Source organism: Ornithorhynchus anatinus, chromosome X1, assembly GCF_004115215.2.
Source record: "Ornithorhynchus anatinus isolate Pmale09 chromosome X1, mOrnAna1.pri.v4, whole genome shotgun sequence".
In the NCBI taxonomy this organism is placed as follows: domain Eukaryota; kingdom Metazoa; phylum Chordata; class Mammalia; order Monotremata; family Ornithorhynchidae; genus Ornithorhynchus; species Ornithorhynchus anatinus.
In genome coordinates, this window is record NC_041749.1 from 117,989,646 (window position 1) to 118,009,006 (window position 19,361).

The 19,361-nt window shown below is 45.7% G+C and overlaps 1 protein-coding gene across 3 annotated transcripts in view; it reads right to left on the reverse strand.

The window, feature by feature from the left end:
• ADAMTS18 (ADAM metallopeptidase with thrombospondin type 1 motif 18) overlaps positions 1–19,361 on the reverse strand; it is a 117,312-nt gene that overhangs the window by 80,759 nt on the left and 17,192 nt on the right. For all 3 annotated transcript variants that reach the window (XM_039910376.1, XM_039910377.1, XM_029049790.2), the window contains exons 6-10: positions 19,130–19,267; positions 18,243–18,396; positions 12,447–12,542; positions 5,854–6,002; positions 1,057–1,229 (exon numbers count right to left, since the gene is read on the reverse strand). In XM_039910376.1, the coding sequence (XP_039766310.1) occupies positions 1,057–1,229; positions 5,854–6,002; positions 12,447–12,542; positions 18,243–18,396; positions 19,130–19,267 (710 nt within the window). The remainder of the gene's footprint in view (positions 1–1,056; positions 1,230–5,853; positions 6,003–12,446; positions 12,543–18,242; positions 18,397–19,129; positions 19,268–19,361) is intronic.

Here is a 19,361-nt window from a genome sequence, read left to right on the forward strand (position 1 = left end):
CACACAGCTGACAAATGGCAGATTAGGGATTCGAACCCATGACCCCTGACTCCAAAGCCCGTGCTCTTTCCACTGAGCCATGCTGTCAAGTGGCAGAGGCTGGCCTAGAACCAAAATCTCCTGACTCCCAGTCCCATGCTCCTTTCCCCTAGGCCACCTGTCTATATGATCATATTTGTGATGACAGTCAACTTGCGACTACATGTGGTAGAAATGTTTAAATTTGAATGCTTCATCTACTGGACCTCTAAAGTTTCATGAGCCTGTGTTGGTTGGGAGAACTCATATCTGTTAATAACTAATGCACTCAAGAGGCTAGATGGTGGAAACATCAATGGTTAATTTGGAAATTCAAGTATACTGCAAGCCCAGGACGATTATGGCTTCTAGCTGCAGGAGCAAGGGGGTATTGGAAGATAAACGTAAAAATGTCAAAAGAGAGAGGGAAACCAAAATGATCTGAGGAATCCAGGGCAAGCTGTAAAACTTGCTCTTCCACACACAACCACCAAAGCTCACTACTAGGCTCCCACTTCATGTGCTCCAGGCAGATTGTGGTGTTCATTTGTTCGTTCGTTCATTCATTTATTCATTCATTCATTCATGCATTCATTCATTCGTATTTATTGAGCGCTTACTATGTGCAGAGCACTGCACTAAGTGCTTGGAATGTACAATTTGGCAATAGATAGAGACAATCCCTGCCCAGTGACGGGCTCACAGTCTAAATGAAAGCGCTTACTGTGTGCCAGGCACTGTTCTAAGCACTGGGAGGGGGGATAGGTGGAAATACAAGCAAATTGGGTTGGACACGGTCACTGTCCCACATCGGGCTCAGTCTTAATTTCCGTTTTAGAAATGAGGTAACCGAGGCCCAGAGAAGTGAAGTGACTTGCCCAAGGTCACACAGCAGACATATGGCAGAGCAGGGACTAGAACCCGTGACCTTTGGGCTCCCAGGCAGGTGCTCTAGCCACTACGCCATGCTGCTTCTCTGTTTCTACCATAACCCCAAGGGCATTTTTTGCTTTGTGCAGGGCAACACAATCAAATTACCTTCCACTTTGGTATAGGGTTTCCATTTATAGTACTGTCCTCTGAAAGCCTTACTGTTGTACTCCACGCACTGCTGCAGGCGGAAATCCAGGCTCTCCAGCGGGCAGGGTTGAACGTTGCACAGCTGATAAAAGCGGCCAGAGCCTTGGCAGAACCGGCCACCAAACTGAGGCCTGCAATAGATATGGGCCAATCAGTTTTCCCCACAGGAAAATCCCAGGAGCTGGAGATTGGTCATTCATGCCATTGGACAAGTGAGTATAAACCCAGAACACTCAGGTGTTACCCCCACTTCCCCACCATCCCACCAAGACACTGCATTCTTTTGAAAGCAAAAAGATGAATTTTAACTACAAGCTAAAGGTTTGATGCTTATTCCTCACTTGGGTGAATCGGGGAACCAAAACAATGAGCCAATTATTTGGTCAATGCTCAGCACTAGAGGTTCCCTAGAGGTTTGGGAATATAAGTCAATGAAATGGAAGCCTTGGGTTTTGACTCCCCACCCCTCCAGCCCTCTTTCCTCCCTCCCCAGCCCCAAGCCCCAAAACCATTATGTTTGAGAGGCCTGGCCGAAGAAGGGACCCTTTTCTGGAGAATTTTTGATTTCCCAACCAAGTTCTGAGAACTCGATCTATTATGCCCCAGCCTACATAGCTGTCTTTTAGGGAAATCCTTCCCCTTCCTAAAGGGCAAAGGCATTTTTGAATCCTCCTAAATTTAGTAAACAACCAGGAGCCTCCTTTCTGTTATTAATACTGATATTACAATCTTGGAGCCAGAGAATTGATGTTTTTTTTCCAATTGTTCATTGAATATTAGCATTAGCTTTCCTAGGGGCATCAGGGAAGCTTGAGTTATTACCACTTGAATGCAGGTTAAAGAGCCTGCGACAGTAGGAACAATTCTATCCATTCCTGATGACTTCACTGTCCATTTTCATCTTGGGGTTTACAACTCTAAGCACAATCTAGCTATCATTCTTGAACATCCAAGGCCCTTTTCTTAATATTCAGGGTTGAGATTGTAGCTTATGTAGTAATGCAGGCTGATTTTGCTCCCATAATTTTCTGCCTTGCCAAGCAAATGCTATTTTCATGATCGATTCCTGCAGTGCATTAATGATAGGCCAGGTCCTTTCTTAACAAGGACAAAATGAGGAACATTTAAGAATGATGTAGATAGAGGATAATGACAGTAATAATAATAATTATGATACTGGTTAAGTGTTTACTATGTTCATTCATTCAATCGTATTTACTGAGCACTTACTGTGTGCAGGGCATTGTACTAAGCACTTGGAAAGTACAATTTGGAAACAATTAGGCCAAGCACTGTTTTTTATAATAGTATTTGTTAAGCGCTGTTCTAAGCAGTGGGGTAGATATAAGGTAATCAGGTTGTCACACGTGGGGCTTGCAGTCTTAATCCCCATTTCACAGATGAGATAACTGAGACACAGAGAAGTTAAGTGGCTTGCCCAAGGGCACACAGCCAATATGTGGCGGAGCCATGATTAGAACCCAGGTCCTCTGACTCCCAAACCCATGCTCTTTCCACTAAGCCACACAAATCGAACAGTGGTTCTTAGTGAGGTCTTACTGTGCGCAGAGCTCTGTTCTAAGTACTTGGGAGAGGACCATACAGTAGAGTTGGTAGACATGATAATCAAACATGATCCCTTGAAATACTTTCCCTTGAAATATGCTAAGATCTGACCCCTGGCATACAAAAAAAAAAAGCCTCAGTTTTCATTATCCCTAGACTCAGAGGAAACGAGTGACTCCAGTCAATCTTCAATTTGTGCACAACACTGTACTAAACACTTGGGGCAGCACAATTAGCATTAGGAGACATGATCCTCAACCAATGTGTTTTGGAAGTTGTGTCATTCTCCCAAAAGCAACAGTCAAAACCAAATACAGTTTCAGAACTTTAACTTTGATTAAGGAAACGGTCAAAATGTTAACCTTGAAAACCCACTAGGCTTCTCATATGGGAAAATGAAAATGTCTATATGGAGCCATGTGAATACAACCAAATGTTTAAACTTAAGCAAGAAACAAATCAACAACTTTACTAGGAAAAGAAGACTTCTCGAAAACAAAATGCAATGAGTAACTAATTCAATCATCTTGGGACAGGTAACAGTCTAATCACTTGTATTCATGGCTTAATGCAGATTTCTTTCCAGTCAACATTGTTCTGATTAGTTTTCATTTGGTTTACAAAGATAAAATTGCCCAAGTGGGATTATTTTTGATGATGAATTATTTTATTAAAATATTTCTAAAATGACATTCCAATATTTCCACAAACTTTGCCCCTTTTTGAGGAGAAACACACAATTCCACAAGATAAATTGGGCCTTGATCAAAATCTCTTGGGGGCTAAGTTATTAAATTAGGTCATCAACTTCTTCCTCGGGAAAATATTGAGATGGTGAGTGGTTTTGATATATGAAAAGCAGATCCAGGAAATTACACTGCAAAGATGTATGGGAACATAATGATTTTAACAAATTTCCCCCAGTCTCAAGGCCCACTCAAAACAGCATTTTAGAGGCTTAGTGATAAAGTTAATTACACCAGACGATGGAAATCTTCCATCCCAGCTGATGTGGCTGTTTGCTGTGAGGAGATTAGACCTATCCTGATCAACGGGGTAACAGCAGCAGCAGTTGTAGTAATGGTAGCATTAGGATGGCTGACATTTGACAAAAAGTTTTGGGCCTGCACACCCCAAAGGAGCCAAAGGTTGGAATGGGTCAGTTCGGTAGGATGGGTCAATTCATTCAATCGTATTTACTGAGTGCTTACTGTGTGTAAAGCACTGTACTGAGAGCTTGGGAGAGTTCACAATAACAATAAACAGACATTCCCTGCCCACAGCGAACTCACAGCCTGACAGAAGCACAAAAAGCAGGATAATGGGACCAGTGCAGTTACCAGTAGCAGCACAAAAGTAAATACAACCCAAAGGGATGATGCGATCAGTACTGGCATAAAGGAGAAGAACAATAGGTCTGTAACAAGAATAGATGATCCCATCATCTCTAGGAAAAGTATTGAAAACAAAAACATTGCAGGGGCAGAAAATCTCCCTGCCATCTCCAGTCAATCAAATAGGAGTTCTCTCCAAGTACAGAGGTCCTACCTGCGGAACTGATCGTGAACTTTTGCCAGAACTCTGCAGACCTTTGACCGGGGGATGCCCTGAAATATTTGGACACATCTCAGCAGTGACCCAGAGTGACATCACAGGTAAGAAGGTCTACTTTGGGGCAGAATCTGGGAGGGGCAAGGGATGTTAGATGGGGCTTGGGAGGCAGCGATTTTCACTCTGTGGGCCAGAGTTCTCTGGTCTGTGTACCAGTGTGGGGCAAGACAGTGAATTGCTTTGCTTTGGGCCTCTTGACATGTTGTCAGATTCTTGGAATGGTAATCAAACTGGGTGACGGGGCGGTTCTTCCTATTTTGGGAGGTTTCTCCTATGGGAACGTTGCTCATAGAAGGCAGTCATTGGCAACAAGTGGTAATAATAATAATTGTGGTATTTGTTAAGCGCTTACTTTGTGCCAGGCACTGTACTAAATGCTGGGGTTGATACAAGAGTTGGACACAGTTCCCGTCCCACATGGGACTCTCAGTCTCAATGCCCATTTTACAGAGGAGGTAACTGAGGCACAGAGAAGCTAAGTGACTTGCCCAAGGTCACACGGCAAACAAGCGGCAGAGCCGGGATTAGAACTCATGACCTGCCACTCCCAGGCCCGTGCTCTATCCACTACACCATGCCGCTTCTCTAGTAGTAGTAGTAATAGTAGTAGTAATAATAGAAGTACTGGAAGTAGATGAAATAGTGGAAGTAATAGTAATAAGCACTTTAATTCTCATTTCAGCCCCACAGCACTTTCGTAAATATCTTTACACTCTACTTCCCCTATCTGTCATTTATTTTAATGCCTGTCTCCACCCATGTACTAAATTCCCTGTGGGCAGGGATCGTGCCTACCAACTTCATTGGATTGTACTTTCCCAAGCACTTAGAACAATGCTCTGCAGAGAGTAAAGGTTCAATAAATACCATTGATTGAGTGTACTTAATAAGCGCCTACTTGGCACAGGGCACTGTAGTAGGTAAAAAAGCTGGCCGGCAGCAGACTTCCAGCCTGCTGGTAAGCCCTTGTCAGAAGCACTAGAGCATAAGCTCACTGTGGGCAGGGAATGTGTCCGTTATATTGTTATATTGTACTCTCTCCCTCTAGACTGTAAGTTCACTGTGGGGATGGAATGTATCTGCTTATTGTTAGATGGTGAGCTCGCTGTGGGCAGGGAATGTGTTTTATTGTTTTACTGTACTCTCCCAAGCTCTTAGTACAATGCTCTGCACATGGTAAGCACTCAATACATACAACCGAATGAATGGATGAATATTGTTCTCTCATAAGGGCTTAGTTTAGTGCTCTGCACACCATAAGTGCTTAATAAATATGATTGACTTCCAAGCCCTTAGTACTGTGAGAAAGAATCCTTCAGGCTAAACAGCCTTAGACCCCGCCGCCTCTTAGATAAGTGGCAGCTGACCTGGATGCCCGCAGTGAAGCAACTGCGCTGGCATGAACACTGGCACAGTGGCATGGGGAGAAGGGAACAGGGCCAGCAAGTCTCAGTATTGGCTGGCCACTGGTGCTCAGGTAAGCCACATCTTCAGATTGAAATGTACTGCAGCCATTATCAATGGACTACACCCTCAGGTTCTGCTGCCCCTTCCCTTACCCCACCCGGCCCCCCTTACTTTGGGTTACTGCAGTGTCTTTCTTGGTACGTTACTCCTCCTCCACATGTCCGAGAACATTCCGACCACTCTGACCACACCGACCACTGGCCATTCACTGGTGCGGGACCTTGTTCTCCATATTTGACACACTGACCTCTTCTACACCACTGTCAAAAGAATGAGGACACAATTCCCATTAGAGATGGGTGTTTTTTTTCATGGTATTTGTTAAGTTCTTGCTATGAGCCAGACACCATACTAAGCGCTAGGGTAGATACAAGCTAGTCAGGTTAGACACAGTCCTTGTCCCACACGGGACTCACAGTCTTAATCTCCATTTTACAGATAAGGGAACTGAGGCCCAGAGAAGTCAAGTTACTTGCCCTAAGGTTTCACAGCAGACTAGTGGTGGAGCCGGTATTAGAACCCAGGTCTTCTGACTCCCTGTGGTCTTTCCACTTGGCCACGCTGCTTGTCTAAGAAACACGGAGATTCTCCTTTACTCTTTGCAGTGAATATCCACTGTTCTCTGGATGGGGCCAATTTGCTGCTCTCCAGCAACATTGACGGGGCTTTCACACTTTGGGTTTCACAAGAAAGCCATGCCTTTCGTTCTTCTGTTGACTTCTGGGTCTTTGAGTTCCTTCAAATAAATCATTGCTCCGGGACCAGGTTGAGGGGCCGGGGATTTATGGCCCTGAGTTTACCCTTGCAGAGTTACAAAGCTCCTTCAATGGGCCTTCCAATCGCTTCTTTTCTCCAGAGATGCATTTGGCCTCGTTGTTGTTTATTGTGTAGCTGGTTGCTAGTGCCTGTTGTCTAAGTTGAGATATTGCTTCCTCTCTTCAGACTCTTGCCACATGTTGATTAATCCTTATGTTTTTAATTTCTCTTCCCTCAATATAATTGCCATATCAGACTTTGCAGGAAATCATGTGAACAGTTGTCTGGAGCCTTATCGGCGGGGAAAGCTCGGGTTTGGATTGTTTTGCCAACTGGGTCCTCTGCCCACCAGTCTGTGTGGCAGAGCTCGAAACGATCCATGACGGGCATGAGGTCGCCCCTATAGAATGAGGGGTGGGAGTGTGCTTTGGGGGAGGCGAGGAGGGTTTCTAAGGAGCAGCTGCAACCACGGTTATATAATCTACCCCCCTTCTAGATTCTTATCAGCCTGAAATAAGTGCCAGGGAGTGGTCTTAGCTGATCAAGTAACATCGCTTCCCCTCTAGGCTGTAAGCTCATTGTGGGCAGGGAATGTGTCCACCAACTCTGTTGTATTGGACTCTCCCAAGTGCTTATTACAGTGCTCTGCACACACAAAGCGCCTCATAAATACCACTGATAGATTGATATCATGGGAGACGTATTTAATTTCAAGGGGCCATCCCCCTTAAAACAAAGATAATGGCATCTGTTAAGCAATTACTATGTTCCCAGTGCTGTACTAAGTGCTGGGATAGATGAGATAATCAGGTCACATTCAGTGCCTGACACACATGGGGCTCGCAGTCTAGGGAGAGGGTGAATGGGTATTTAAACCCCATTCTACCGATGAGAAAACTGAGGCACAGAGAAATTAGGGTTTTTTATGGTATTTGTTAAGCACTTACTATGTGCCAGACACCGTACTAAGTGCTGGGGTAGGTACAAGCAAATCAGGTTGGACATAGTCTCTGTCCCACCTGAGGAGCACAGTCTTAATACCCATTGTAAAGATGAAGAAATGAGGCCCAGAGAAGTTAAGTGACTTGCTCAAAGTCACAAAGCTGACAAGTGGTAGAGCGGGGATTAGAGCCTAGGTCCTTCTTACTCCCAGGTCTGTGCTCCATCCACTAGGCCACACTGCTTCTCTGAAAGAGTGTGGGGGAAGAGAATTTCTGGCAGAAGAGGGAAAGAGATGACGGGGGAGGGGCTGAGTCTAAGCCCTGAGAGAAGTACTTGATTAAATACTTGATATTCAGGGGTGTCTTTGAACAAGTGTTCGCTTGAACAGAACATACTTCTGTGACCGGCTCTTCCCCCCTTCTAACGTTGGTATTTGTTAAGCGCTCACTATGTGCAGAGCACTGTTCTAAGCGCCGGGGTAGATACAGGGTAATCAGGTTGTCTCACGTGAGGCTCACAGTCTTAATCCCCATTTTACAGATGAGGGAATTGAGGCGCAGAGAAGTGAAGTGAAAATACAAGGTAATCAGGTTGTCACGTGGGGCTCACAGTCTTCATCCCCATTTTACAGCTGAGGTCACTGAGGCTCAGAGAAGTGAAGTGACTTGCCCAAGGTCACACAGCAGACAAGTGGTGGAGCCGGGATTAGAACCCACATCCTCTGACTCCCAAGCCTGGGCTCTTTCCATTGAGCCACGCTGCTTCTCACCTTCTTCCTCACCTCGCCAATCTCTGACTATAACCCAGCCCATACACTTCTCTCCTCCACCACCAACCCGCTCACTGTGCCTTGATCTCATCTTGCTTGTTGCCAAACCCTTGCTCACATCCTCGTTCGGGCCTTGAATTCCCTCTCCCTTCATAACCGACAGACCATCACTCTCAGAATTTTCAAAGCCCTCTTAAAATCATATCTCCTCCATGAAGCCCTCCCTGACTAATCTTTGTCCCCACCCAATTCACTCTCCCTTCTGCACTGTCTATGCACTTGGGTCTGTACCCACTAAGTGCTTTGATACTTATCCTTCCCTCACCCCCACAGCACTTACGTCGCTATCCTTACACTCTCTGTTTCTCCGATCTATGATTTATTTTAATGTCTGTCTCTCTCCCTAGATTTTAAGCTCCTTGTGGGCAGAGAACATGTCTTTCCACTCTGTTGCACTGTACTCTCTCAAATGCTTTAGTCCAGTGCTCTGCACACAGTAAGCACTCAATAAATACTATTGATTGGTTGATTGACTTCTTTCCTTATCTAGTCAGGGAGTCATCATATTAGCACTGCGAAGGCACTGAGATCCTGGATCTCTTTCATTCTTTATTAGAGAAGCTGCATGGTCTAGTGAAAGGAGCACAGGTCTGGGGGTCGGAGAACCTGGGTTCTAATCCTAGCTCTGCCAATCGCTTGTTGTGTGACTCTGGACAAGTCACTTCACTTCTCTGGGCCTCTGCTTCCTCAACTGCATAATGGGGACTCCATGCCTGTTCGCCATCTGTGAGGACTGTGAGCCCTGTGTGGGACAGGGCCAGTGTCTGACCTGATTAACTTGTATCTACCCTAGTGTTTAGAATAATGCCTGACACATAGAAAGAGCTTAACAAATACCATAATTATAATAATCATCCACTGCCACGTACAGTCTAGGCCAAATTTACCCATAGGAAAGAGGCAGGGATGTGCGCACGTGTGTGAGCGCTTGTGTCTTGGAACTAGGGTCGGAAGGCAGTGAAGGAGCCAGGAACCCTGGGTGGAGGGAGAGCGGGGAATGTGGTGGTTGCCGGAGCTTTGGCTGAGTCAGTTTCCTCAGAGCGTGCGACTGATTTTGAATCCCACCAAAGCAACATAAAAATAGGCAACTGTTACCTTGTCCAAATTCAGTTTGGCAAAGTGAACAAGAGGTTGAAATCGTACTATTATCATTAAAGAATTCACCCACCAGAAAAAGCTTCCTAGAACCTAAGAGCTCAAGCAATATCATTACTGTCCCAGACCAGTGGCCCATCCAGTCCAGGATATTGGAGAGTGACAGTGGGAACGGGACACAAGAAGGAATAATAATAACAATAATAATAATGGTATTTGTTAAGTACTTACTTGGTGCCAGACACTGTACTAAGCATTGGGGTAGATACAAGATAATCAAGTTGGACACAGTCCCAGTCCCACATGGGGCTCATGGTCTAAGTGGAAGGGAGAACAGGTATCGAATCCCCATTTTGCAGTTGAGAAAACTGAGGCACAGAGAAGCGAAGTATAGAGAAGTATATCTACCCCAGAGCTTAGTACAGAGTAAGCACTTAACAAATACCACAATTATGATGATGATGATTATGATGCCTGACCTGCTTATCTTATATCTACCCCAGTGCTTAGTGCAGTGTTTGGCACATATTAAGTGTTTTTTAAATACCACAATTATTTATTTTCTTTAGTCACTCCCACTCCCATCCCTACTCACCCCAACTTGCCCACAGTTTGTTTAAACCTCTGCCCACAAGACTCACCTGCACCCTCTCCCAAATGCTGAAACCATCCCACCCTTCCTCCAGCCCATCCCTGGGCTTCCTCCTTACCCCCTCATCCTCCAAGTTCACCCCAAGCCACCAAAACATCCCCCACCACTGCTGGGTCAGACCATCGGTCATCCTACCATGTCTGCCTCACGGTCCCCTTGCAGCCCAGAGCCATTCCCGGGATGGGTTGGGCCCGGGAATAGGCTAGGGAGATGCCGAAGGAGGCTTCTTCCCACTTCTCCCCTCCTTCCTGGCTCTACCCCCAGTGCCCCACCCTTGGGGTTCAGGGTCCCAGACAGGGCAGATTTGCAAGGGGACCCCACAGCAGGGGAAAAGATGGGGTGCCTGCAGTGGGACAGGTTTTTTTTAAGTCATGTGGGGTGGGCTCAGGGTTGCAGGAAGCAGGGACTCATCCCGGAATTGATCCAAACCACTCAGTCAATCGATCAGTGGAATTTCTTGAGGGTTGACTCTCTGCAGAGTGTTGTACTAGGCATTGAGAGAGGACGATACAAGAGACTTGACAGATCCAATCCATGCCCTCAAGGAGCTTACAACCTACAACCTCGAGCCTGCTGATACATTCAACTGCCTGATTTCCTGGCCGAACAGATTCCATACCCTGATGGCAACAAATGAACTTGTGTATACGCTTTTCCTCCTGGTGCTCGGGAATATGAGAAGCTATGTGGTCTAGTGGCTAGAGCATGGGCCTGGGAATCAGAAGGACCTGGGTTCTAATCCCGGCTCCACCACTTGTCTGCTTTGTGACCTTGGGCAAGTCGCTTCATTTCTCTGTGCCTCAGTTCCCTCATCTGTAAAATGGGGATTGAGACTGTGAGCCCCATGTGGGTCAGGGACCGTGTCCAACCCGATTATCTTGTATCTACCCCAGCACTTAGAACAGTGCCTGGCACATAGTAAGTGCTTAACAAATACCACAATTATTATTATCCCAATTATTGAATATGGGAAATGAGCAACTTGGTGTTTGCCTAGTTCACACTTTCCCTTACTTGGTAGATTTCAATCATGTCCCTTCTCGTTTGGCCTGATCTTTCCAAACTGAAAAGTTCCAATCTTTTCATTCCTTCTGTTCCTTTGCCCGCCTCTCCCTGATCCAGCTCTTTCCTGTCCTCCCTAAGATTCAGCGACCAGAACTGCAGGCAGCATTACAGGATGGGGTGGTGAAATGCTTCAATTTTTTCCTGCCACCTTCCCGGGGATGCCTAGCACCCAGTCGGCCTCTGTGGCCACCGCCGCCTATAGGTCTGAATGGGCCGTCAGCAACAGCTCTGAGATCTCCCTCCTGAGCTGCGACTGATCACTCCGAGTCCAGGATCTGGTGGTTGTAGTTTGTGTTACTCTTTCCCGGTGGCATCACCCAGTGGTTGCTCACATCGAAGCTCCCCGGTCCTGTTTGGCCCCTTGCTTGGCTCCGTGAGCTTCACCTGCAGTCTCTCCCCATTGATCCTGCGGTTCTCCTTGCCTGACAGACTGAGCGTCCCTGCCTGCGGGGAGATTGCACTGCAAACTCCCCTTGCCTCATCATCTATGAAGGTGTGAACCAAATGGGTCCCATGGGGGGGACCCCACTCTTCACATTTCTACACTCTGAAATCCGGCCAGTGGTTAGAGCACAGGTTTGGGAGTTAGAGGACCTGGATTCTAATCCTGGCTCTGCCCCTTGCCTTCTGTGTATCCTTGGCCAAGTCACTTCACTGTGCCTCAGTTTTCTCGTGTGTAAAATGGAGATCCAATACCCATTATCCCACCTACTTAGATTATGAGCCCCCAGTGGGACATGGACTGTGTTCAACCTGATTAACTTGTATCTATCCCAGTGCTTAGAATGGTGACTGACTCATAGTAAGCACTTAACAAATATCATAGTTATTATCATCCTCACCCCCTGCTCCTTTTCCAGTCTTTAGGCCCGTTTCCTCTCCAGGACAGAACAGTCCCTCAAATCCTGGCTAATAGGGGTAATAATAATAATAATAATAATAATGATAATTATGGTATTTGTTAAGCGCTTACTATGTGCCCAGGCACTTTACTAAGCACTGAGATAGACACAAGCAAATTGGGTTGGACACGGTCCCTATCCCTTGAGGGGCTCACAGTCTCGATCCCCATTTTACAGATGAGGTAATTGAGGTAAGTGAAGTGACTTGCCCGAGGTCATACAGCCGACAAGCAGCGGATCCAGGATTAGAATCCATGACCTTCTGACTCCCAGGTCAGGGCTCTATTCACTCCGCCACGCTGCTTCCACTTGGAGTTATGTTGCCAGCAAAATGCCCCGGATAACATGAAGAAAAAGAAAACTTCAGGAACAGATTCTTCAAGGTTGCTTTCCATTTCTAATTTGAATAAGCACCTCAGCCTTTGATCAGGGTGACATTTAGGGTAATATCAAAGTGGTTTACCATACTCAATCCACAAGCAGTCCCTTCTGCAGCTGGCATGAACTTGGTCTCACATCTGTGGCTCACTCGGTGACACCAAAGTGATTTGCAAATGTCCTGAAATGAAAAAAAATAGCCTGATTATGTATCATGCTTAATAAAAGCATCATTTCAGTTGAGACCCTTCTGTATCCCTCTCTTTCTGTGTCTCCCCGCAAAGCACAATTTATGCACATTGACCTAAAAAGGAGCATCTAAGCAATGTAGCCTATTGGAAAGAGCACAGGACTGGGAACAAGGAGATCTGGGTTCTAATCACAGCACTGGTCTGCTGTGTGACTTAGGGTGAGTCACTTCAGTTCTCTGTGCCTCAGTTTCTTCATTGATAAAAAGGGGACTCAATACCTGCTCTCCCTCCCCCTTAGACTGGGACAGGGAATGGTGGTCTGATCTGACTGTATCTACCCCAGTGTTTAGCCCAGTGCTTGGAACATCAGGTGCACTTAATAAATACCACTATTACTAACAGTAGTGGTAACAGCAATGTTATTAATGTGAGACTTAAAGGGCCCATCATCCTCTTCTGAATCACAGATGTGGCTTGTCCTACCCATCATTCTCACTACCCTGGTCAATCCCACACCTTCCCATTGTTCCTCACATACTGCTGCTGAAAATTATTTGCTCTGCATATTCATTCAATAGTATTTACTGAGTGCTTACTATGTGTAGAGCACTCTACTAAGCACTTACAGTAAGCACTCAGTAAATACCACTGGTTGATTGACTGAGAGGGTCTCCATCTTTGACAGCTGAAAGCACAGAATTTCCTCATGGGTCCAGAAAAAACAGGACCAACCAAGAAAAAGGAAACTGCATGCACTGTGAAGGCAACTGTAAATGCTGGCTTTCACTCTGGAACTGTTGCCCTCTCCTTTAGGCTCTGAAAAGATGAGTTCTCAAACCTCTTTTCCAAAACCATGCCAGAGAGACAGACTTGGAAATTTAATGAGTATTAGCATTTAGTGTTTTAATGGGAAGAATAAAGGAAGAAGCGTGGCCTAGTGGAAAGAGCACAGGTTTTTCTTCGGGTTTTAATCCCAGCTCTGCCACTTGCCTGCTGTGAGACCTTAGGCAGGGTGCTTCACTTCTCTGGGCCTCAGTTTCCTCATCTGTAAAATGGGGATTCATTACCTATTTTCACCTCCTACTTAGATTGGGAGCCCCAAGTGGGACAGGGACTATCATCGACCAGATTAACTTGTGTCTATCCCAGATTTTAGACCAGTGCTTGTCACATAGTAAGCTCTTAACAAATGCTATCATGTTAAAAAAGATCACCCACTTTGTGCATTGCACTGTGCTCAGCGCTTGGGAAATACAAAACCAGGAAGTGAACCTGTAACGGCACCCCCATGGGTAGAAATACTTCATTAACGAATGCTCTAGTAGGAAATCACTAGAGCAGTGTCTACCTCCTACCTCCCAGCAACCTCACTGATGGTCCACAAACAAGAATAAAGTCATGCCTCAGACTCATTCTAAGGCGGTGATATGAAAGCCCATATTGAACCCCCAAAGGTTGATTACCTAATTTTGCTTAATTCACCAGATGACACAAATACAAAAGCAGGGTTGTGTTCCCACCTTAAGGAAAACTCATGCTAAGGAATGCATCGGAAGCTCGTTGTGGGCAGGGAATGTGTCTGTTTATTGCTATACTGTACTCTCCCAAGCGCTCAATACAGTGCTCTGCACACCTTAAGCGCTCAATAAATATGAGTGACCGACTGATGTCTCTATTGATACCAGGTGCCCAACCACTTCTTCCAACGTGACATGATGCCCTATCCGGACAGAATGTTCCCCTATTTCCCAACAACATGAACCTCAGGGGTTTGGGTTAGGAAGCTGACGCAGGATGGGTGTGAATTTGAAAAGAGGGTTCAGATAGTCTAAAAATTCAGCATTCTAAAGTAGTGATGATGGCATTTATTGAGCATCTAATGTAGCCTTCAAGAACTTGATATTTACCCCACACTCAGCCCCTCAACATTTACATACCTATCTATAATTTATATCTTTTTATTAATGTCTGTCTCTCCCTCTGGACTGCAAGCTTCTTGTGGGTAGGGGGCATGTCTATCAACTCAATTATATGATCTCTTCCAATCATTTGGTACAGTGCTCTGCACTCAATAAATACCACTGATCGATCAATCTACTAAATGCTCTTCAAGCTATTAAGATCTTGGGAAGCATAATGTAAATAGAATATATAATAATAATAATTATGGTACTTGTAAAGCACTTATTATATGCCAAGCACTGTTCTAAGAGCTGGGATAGATACAAGTTAAGCAGGTTGGACACAGTCTCTGTCCCACATGGGGTTCATGCTATTAATCCTCATTTTACAGATAAGGTAACTGAGGCCCAGGGAAGTTAAGTGACTTGACCAAGGTCACACAGCAGACATGTGGCAGAGCCAAGATTAGAACCCAAGTCCTTCTGACTCCCAGGCCCATGCTCTATCCACTAAGCCACACTGCTTCTTGTCTATGTTCCCTACTCACAAGGAGTGGGCATTATAACGGGGAGATAGACACAGAAATCTCAAAGGCTGCTTGCAATATGGCCACGTAAAAGAGCTTAGGAAAGCAGAATGGCCTAATGGAAAGAGGGTGGGCCTGGGAGTCAGAGGACCTGGGTTCTAATCCCAGTTCTGCCACTTGTCTGCTGTGCAATCTTGGGCTAGTCACTTAACTTCTCTGTGCTTCAGTTTCCTCACCTGAAAAATGGGGATTAAGATTGTGAACACCATGTGGGACATAGACTGTGTCCTACCTGATTAGCTTGTATCTTCCCCAAGGTTTAGAACAGGGACTGGCACATAGTGAGCGCTTAACAAATACCATAAAAAAAGTGTTTGTGTGAGAACAGGCAGGAGAAAACCAGTTTGGGGGAATGGAAGAAAAATGGCTTCTGGGCCAGCCAAGCTGCAGAGGTAGTTTCTACAGCCAAATTCAGGACACACAGCTGAGGGTTGGACCAGAAAGATAATTAATTGGGAATGAAATCCACCAGGCTACCAGACCTCTCTGTGGGTGGGGTGTGGAGCAGAAGCAGTCAAACACAATTAGAGCCAATGACAGGCTCTTACCACCAGCAAAGCCCATTTCAAAATTAACAGAAATCGGAGTTGATATGACTCCATGCCTTTGGCCTTCTCGAATCATGCCAAGACACTCCACAGACTGAGCCTGCTGGGTTCTCAGAGTCCAAGCCCAGAATGCAGAAAGAGTGCTCGCTTAAAAGCTCCCAGGTTCCTGTGTCTGAACCATTTTGCTGGGTTCAAGGAGGAGCATGGGGTTAGAAGAATGCTCCCTAACTCTCTTTCACCTCCTTGCTCAGCTCCTTTCCTCCAACCTCTCACCCCTCCTTTCTGTACTCCATGCTGCTGCTGCTCAGCCCACATCTCTCCTCTCCTCAATGCCCCCCCCACCCCAATGGCTCCTGAATGTCTTGGCATCTAACAAAATCTTCTCACAAAATGGCTTCAAGGCCCATCTGGCTCCACTCTACCCATCTGTTGTCTTCACCAGCTATTCTCCAACCCTCTGTCTTCAATCCCTAGACTGTGAGCTAGTTGTGGGCAGGGAATATGTCTGTTTGTTGTTGTATTGTGCTCTCCCAAGCAAATGCTTAGTACAGTGCTTTGCACTCAGTAAGTGCTCAAGTGCTTCCCAGCCTGAGCCCCCCTTTTCTTCTTCCTCCCTTCCCCTCCCCATCGCCCCTACTCCCTCCCTCTGCTCTACCCCCCTCCCTGCCCCACAGCATTTGTGTATATATATACATATTTATTATTCTATTTATTTTATTAATGATGTGTATATATCTATAATTCTATTTATTTATATTGATGCTATTGATGCCTGTCTACTTGTTTTGTTAGTCTGTCTCCTCCCTTCTACACTGTGAGCCTGTTGTTGGGTAGGGATTGTCTCTATCTGTTGCCAAATTGTACTTTTCAAATGCTTAGTACAGTGCTCTGCACACAGTAAGTGCTCAATGAATATGATTGAATGAATGAATGAATTTCCCCTAGCTGAACCTTGACTCTCCCGCCTCAGTCCCCTTGCTCATGCTGTTCACCCAGCTTGTATCTCCCTCTATCCCCTCATCAGCCAGACCCCCTCAGCTCTTCCTACACTCAGAGCTCCCCTGAAATTCAATAGTATTTATTGAGCACTTACTATGTGCAGAGCATAGTATCCTATTCCTTCAGTCAGTTCTACCACTTAGGAACTGATTTAGTTCTCATCCTCAGCACACAGCTATATGTCTTTACAGTTGCTTATTCAGTTATTTTGCCACTCCTGTAAATTTTTTATGTCCATTTTCCCCATTAGAGGAATCTCCTGCATTCATTCAATCGTATTTATTGAGTGCTTACTGTGTGCAGAGCACTGTACTAAGCGCTTGGAAAGTACAATTCAGCAACAATTTAGAGACAATCCCTGCCCACAGTGGGCTCACAGTCTAGAAGCGGGGAGACATCAAAATAAGTAAACAGGCGTCGATAGCATCAATATAAATAAATAGAATTATAGATATATACACATCAGTAATAAAATAAATAGAATTATAAATATGTACACACAAGTGCTGTGGGGCGGGAAGGGAGGTAGAGTAGACGGAGTGTGTGGGGGCGATGGGGAGGGGAGGTGGAGCAGAGGAAAAGGGGGCTTAGTCTGGAAAGGCCTCCTGGAGGAGGTGAGCTTTTGGTAGGGCTTTGAAGGGGGGAAGTGTGCTAGTCTGGCAGATGTGAGGAGGGAGGACATTCCAGGCCAGAGGTAGGACGTGGGTCAGGGGTCAATGGCGGGACAGGCGAGGAGGCACAGTGAGGTTAGCACCAGACAAGTGGAGTGTGTGGGCAGAGAATGAGCACTGCTTTATTCTGTGCTTTCCAAGCACCCAGTACAGTGCCCTGCACCAAATGTGTGCTCAATAAACACTACTTCTACTACTAATACTACTACTGTCTTCCTCACCCTGGCCACAGGCTGAGAATCACATCATCTTCCCCCACCTCACTCAGCCGTTCATATATATGCAGTTTATTCTTCCCTTAGGGGGTAAATAGAATTGACTCAACAAAGACATTTTGATGCTCCACTGATGGAAAGGGGGTAAGTGTAGCTGGGTATGGGTCTGCCTTGGGGGAGGCTGCTGAATAGCTCTAATTTATCGATTTATATCGATAGTATTTATCAAGCACCTACCGTGTGCAGATCATTGTACTAAGCTCTAGTGGGGGAGGTAGACACTAAAGTAATTTAGAGGTGGGAGGAAGAAGGAACAGGGGCTTTGAATGTAAGTTAATGCCCGCCATACCCCAACTTTCGAGATAAGTAAGGATCGGCATCCTTTATTATCTTTAGAGCTTTTTTTCTGAGGTGATGATACATGACATTCTCTATAGGGATAACGTGGAACAATGCAACCATAAGAAAATGCAGTTGAATAACTTCCCCAAATTTGAGTCTTAGAGAAAGCCCTCACCCTGACCCATAGCTGTATACAAATGTTTAGATTCTACTCATGTGTATGATGTATTTCAAGACCGCAAAGTACATTAAAATGTAAATCTGTAAAATGTAATCTCATCTGTAAAATGGGGATTAAGACTGTGAGCCCCATGTGGGACAACTTGATTACCTTGTAATCCCCCCAGTGCTTAGGACAGTGCTTGGCACATAGTAAACGCTTAACAAATGCCATTATTATTATTATTAAAAGTAAGCCAAAACATACCTTTGCAAAGCTGAGGCTGCATAATTTTGCCTTTGCTCCAAATTGCCATTTGCACTGTGTGTCTGCATCATAGATCTGTCCCGGGAGTTTATCAGGGTATTTATACTGTCCTGTTTGTTTAGGTTCATCCACCAGACAAGCAGCTTGAGCAGTACTGTAGCGATAATGGATGGGTATTTAACATTGCAGTGTCATTTGATATATTTCAATATGGTCTCTTCATTAAGAAGCACTTCTGAGGACATTCATGTGACAGTACTGAGAAAACAATGGAACTATTTTGAAAACCTAGACACTGGAGCTGACCCGGAGCCTTCTGTTGGGCCTAGGCAAGATCTCAAGACTTCCACCCACCGAAGTACCAATCTGAAGAGGAAATCATGGGCAGACCCGATGAGGGAAGATGCCATCTTGATTTAGGCTACCGATGGGCATTCCCGCTCTCTGGAAATGCCATCATAGGTTTGGCAAGCTGGGTGAATGCGTCACTTGAACCACCCTGGGGCTGCCCTGAGAGTGGGCGTTAGAGGCAGAATGGGTTGTGGGGCCCCATCACTGTACTGTGGCCAACCTGGGCATGGGCAAATGAAGCTCGCTTCTGAAAAAGGGGGGAAGTGTGCAGGTGCCCGACTGTGTGCGTGTGCACGTGCCCGCAAAACCAGAGAGGTCACTTATGGAAGAGGCCACAGGATGCTGTTCATTGTCAGTATGAGTGTGAGAGTGCATATGCACACACAGGAATAGATTGTGTCACTCCCTCTTTGGGGAGAATCTACTAAAAAAGGGGTCTCCCACAGTGTGGAATGTCCACACCCCATTTTCTCTCCGCTTCCACCCCAATCCCAACCTGGTCAGTGGACCGACAGAAGTCTTTTCCTCTTACCTACCTAAGGAACTTGTTGAGGTACTGCCTGCTGCATGCCGACCAAGAGAACACACCATTATTCCCCATCAGGGTGGGAGACATGATATTCCCCTCGGCCTTTCGACACGGATTTCCCTCTCCATCATGAATCATGCCAAAGCTTTAAAAGAAATGGTGCCATGGTCACCAGAGTGAGTCAGAAACGGGAAAACGTTGCACATGGCAGAGCTGGCTCTCTTGGGCCATCAGCCTGC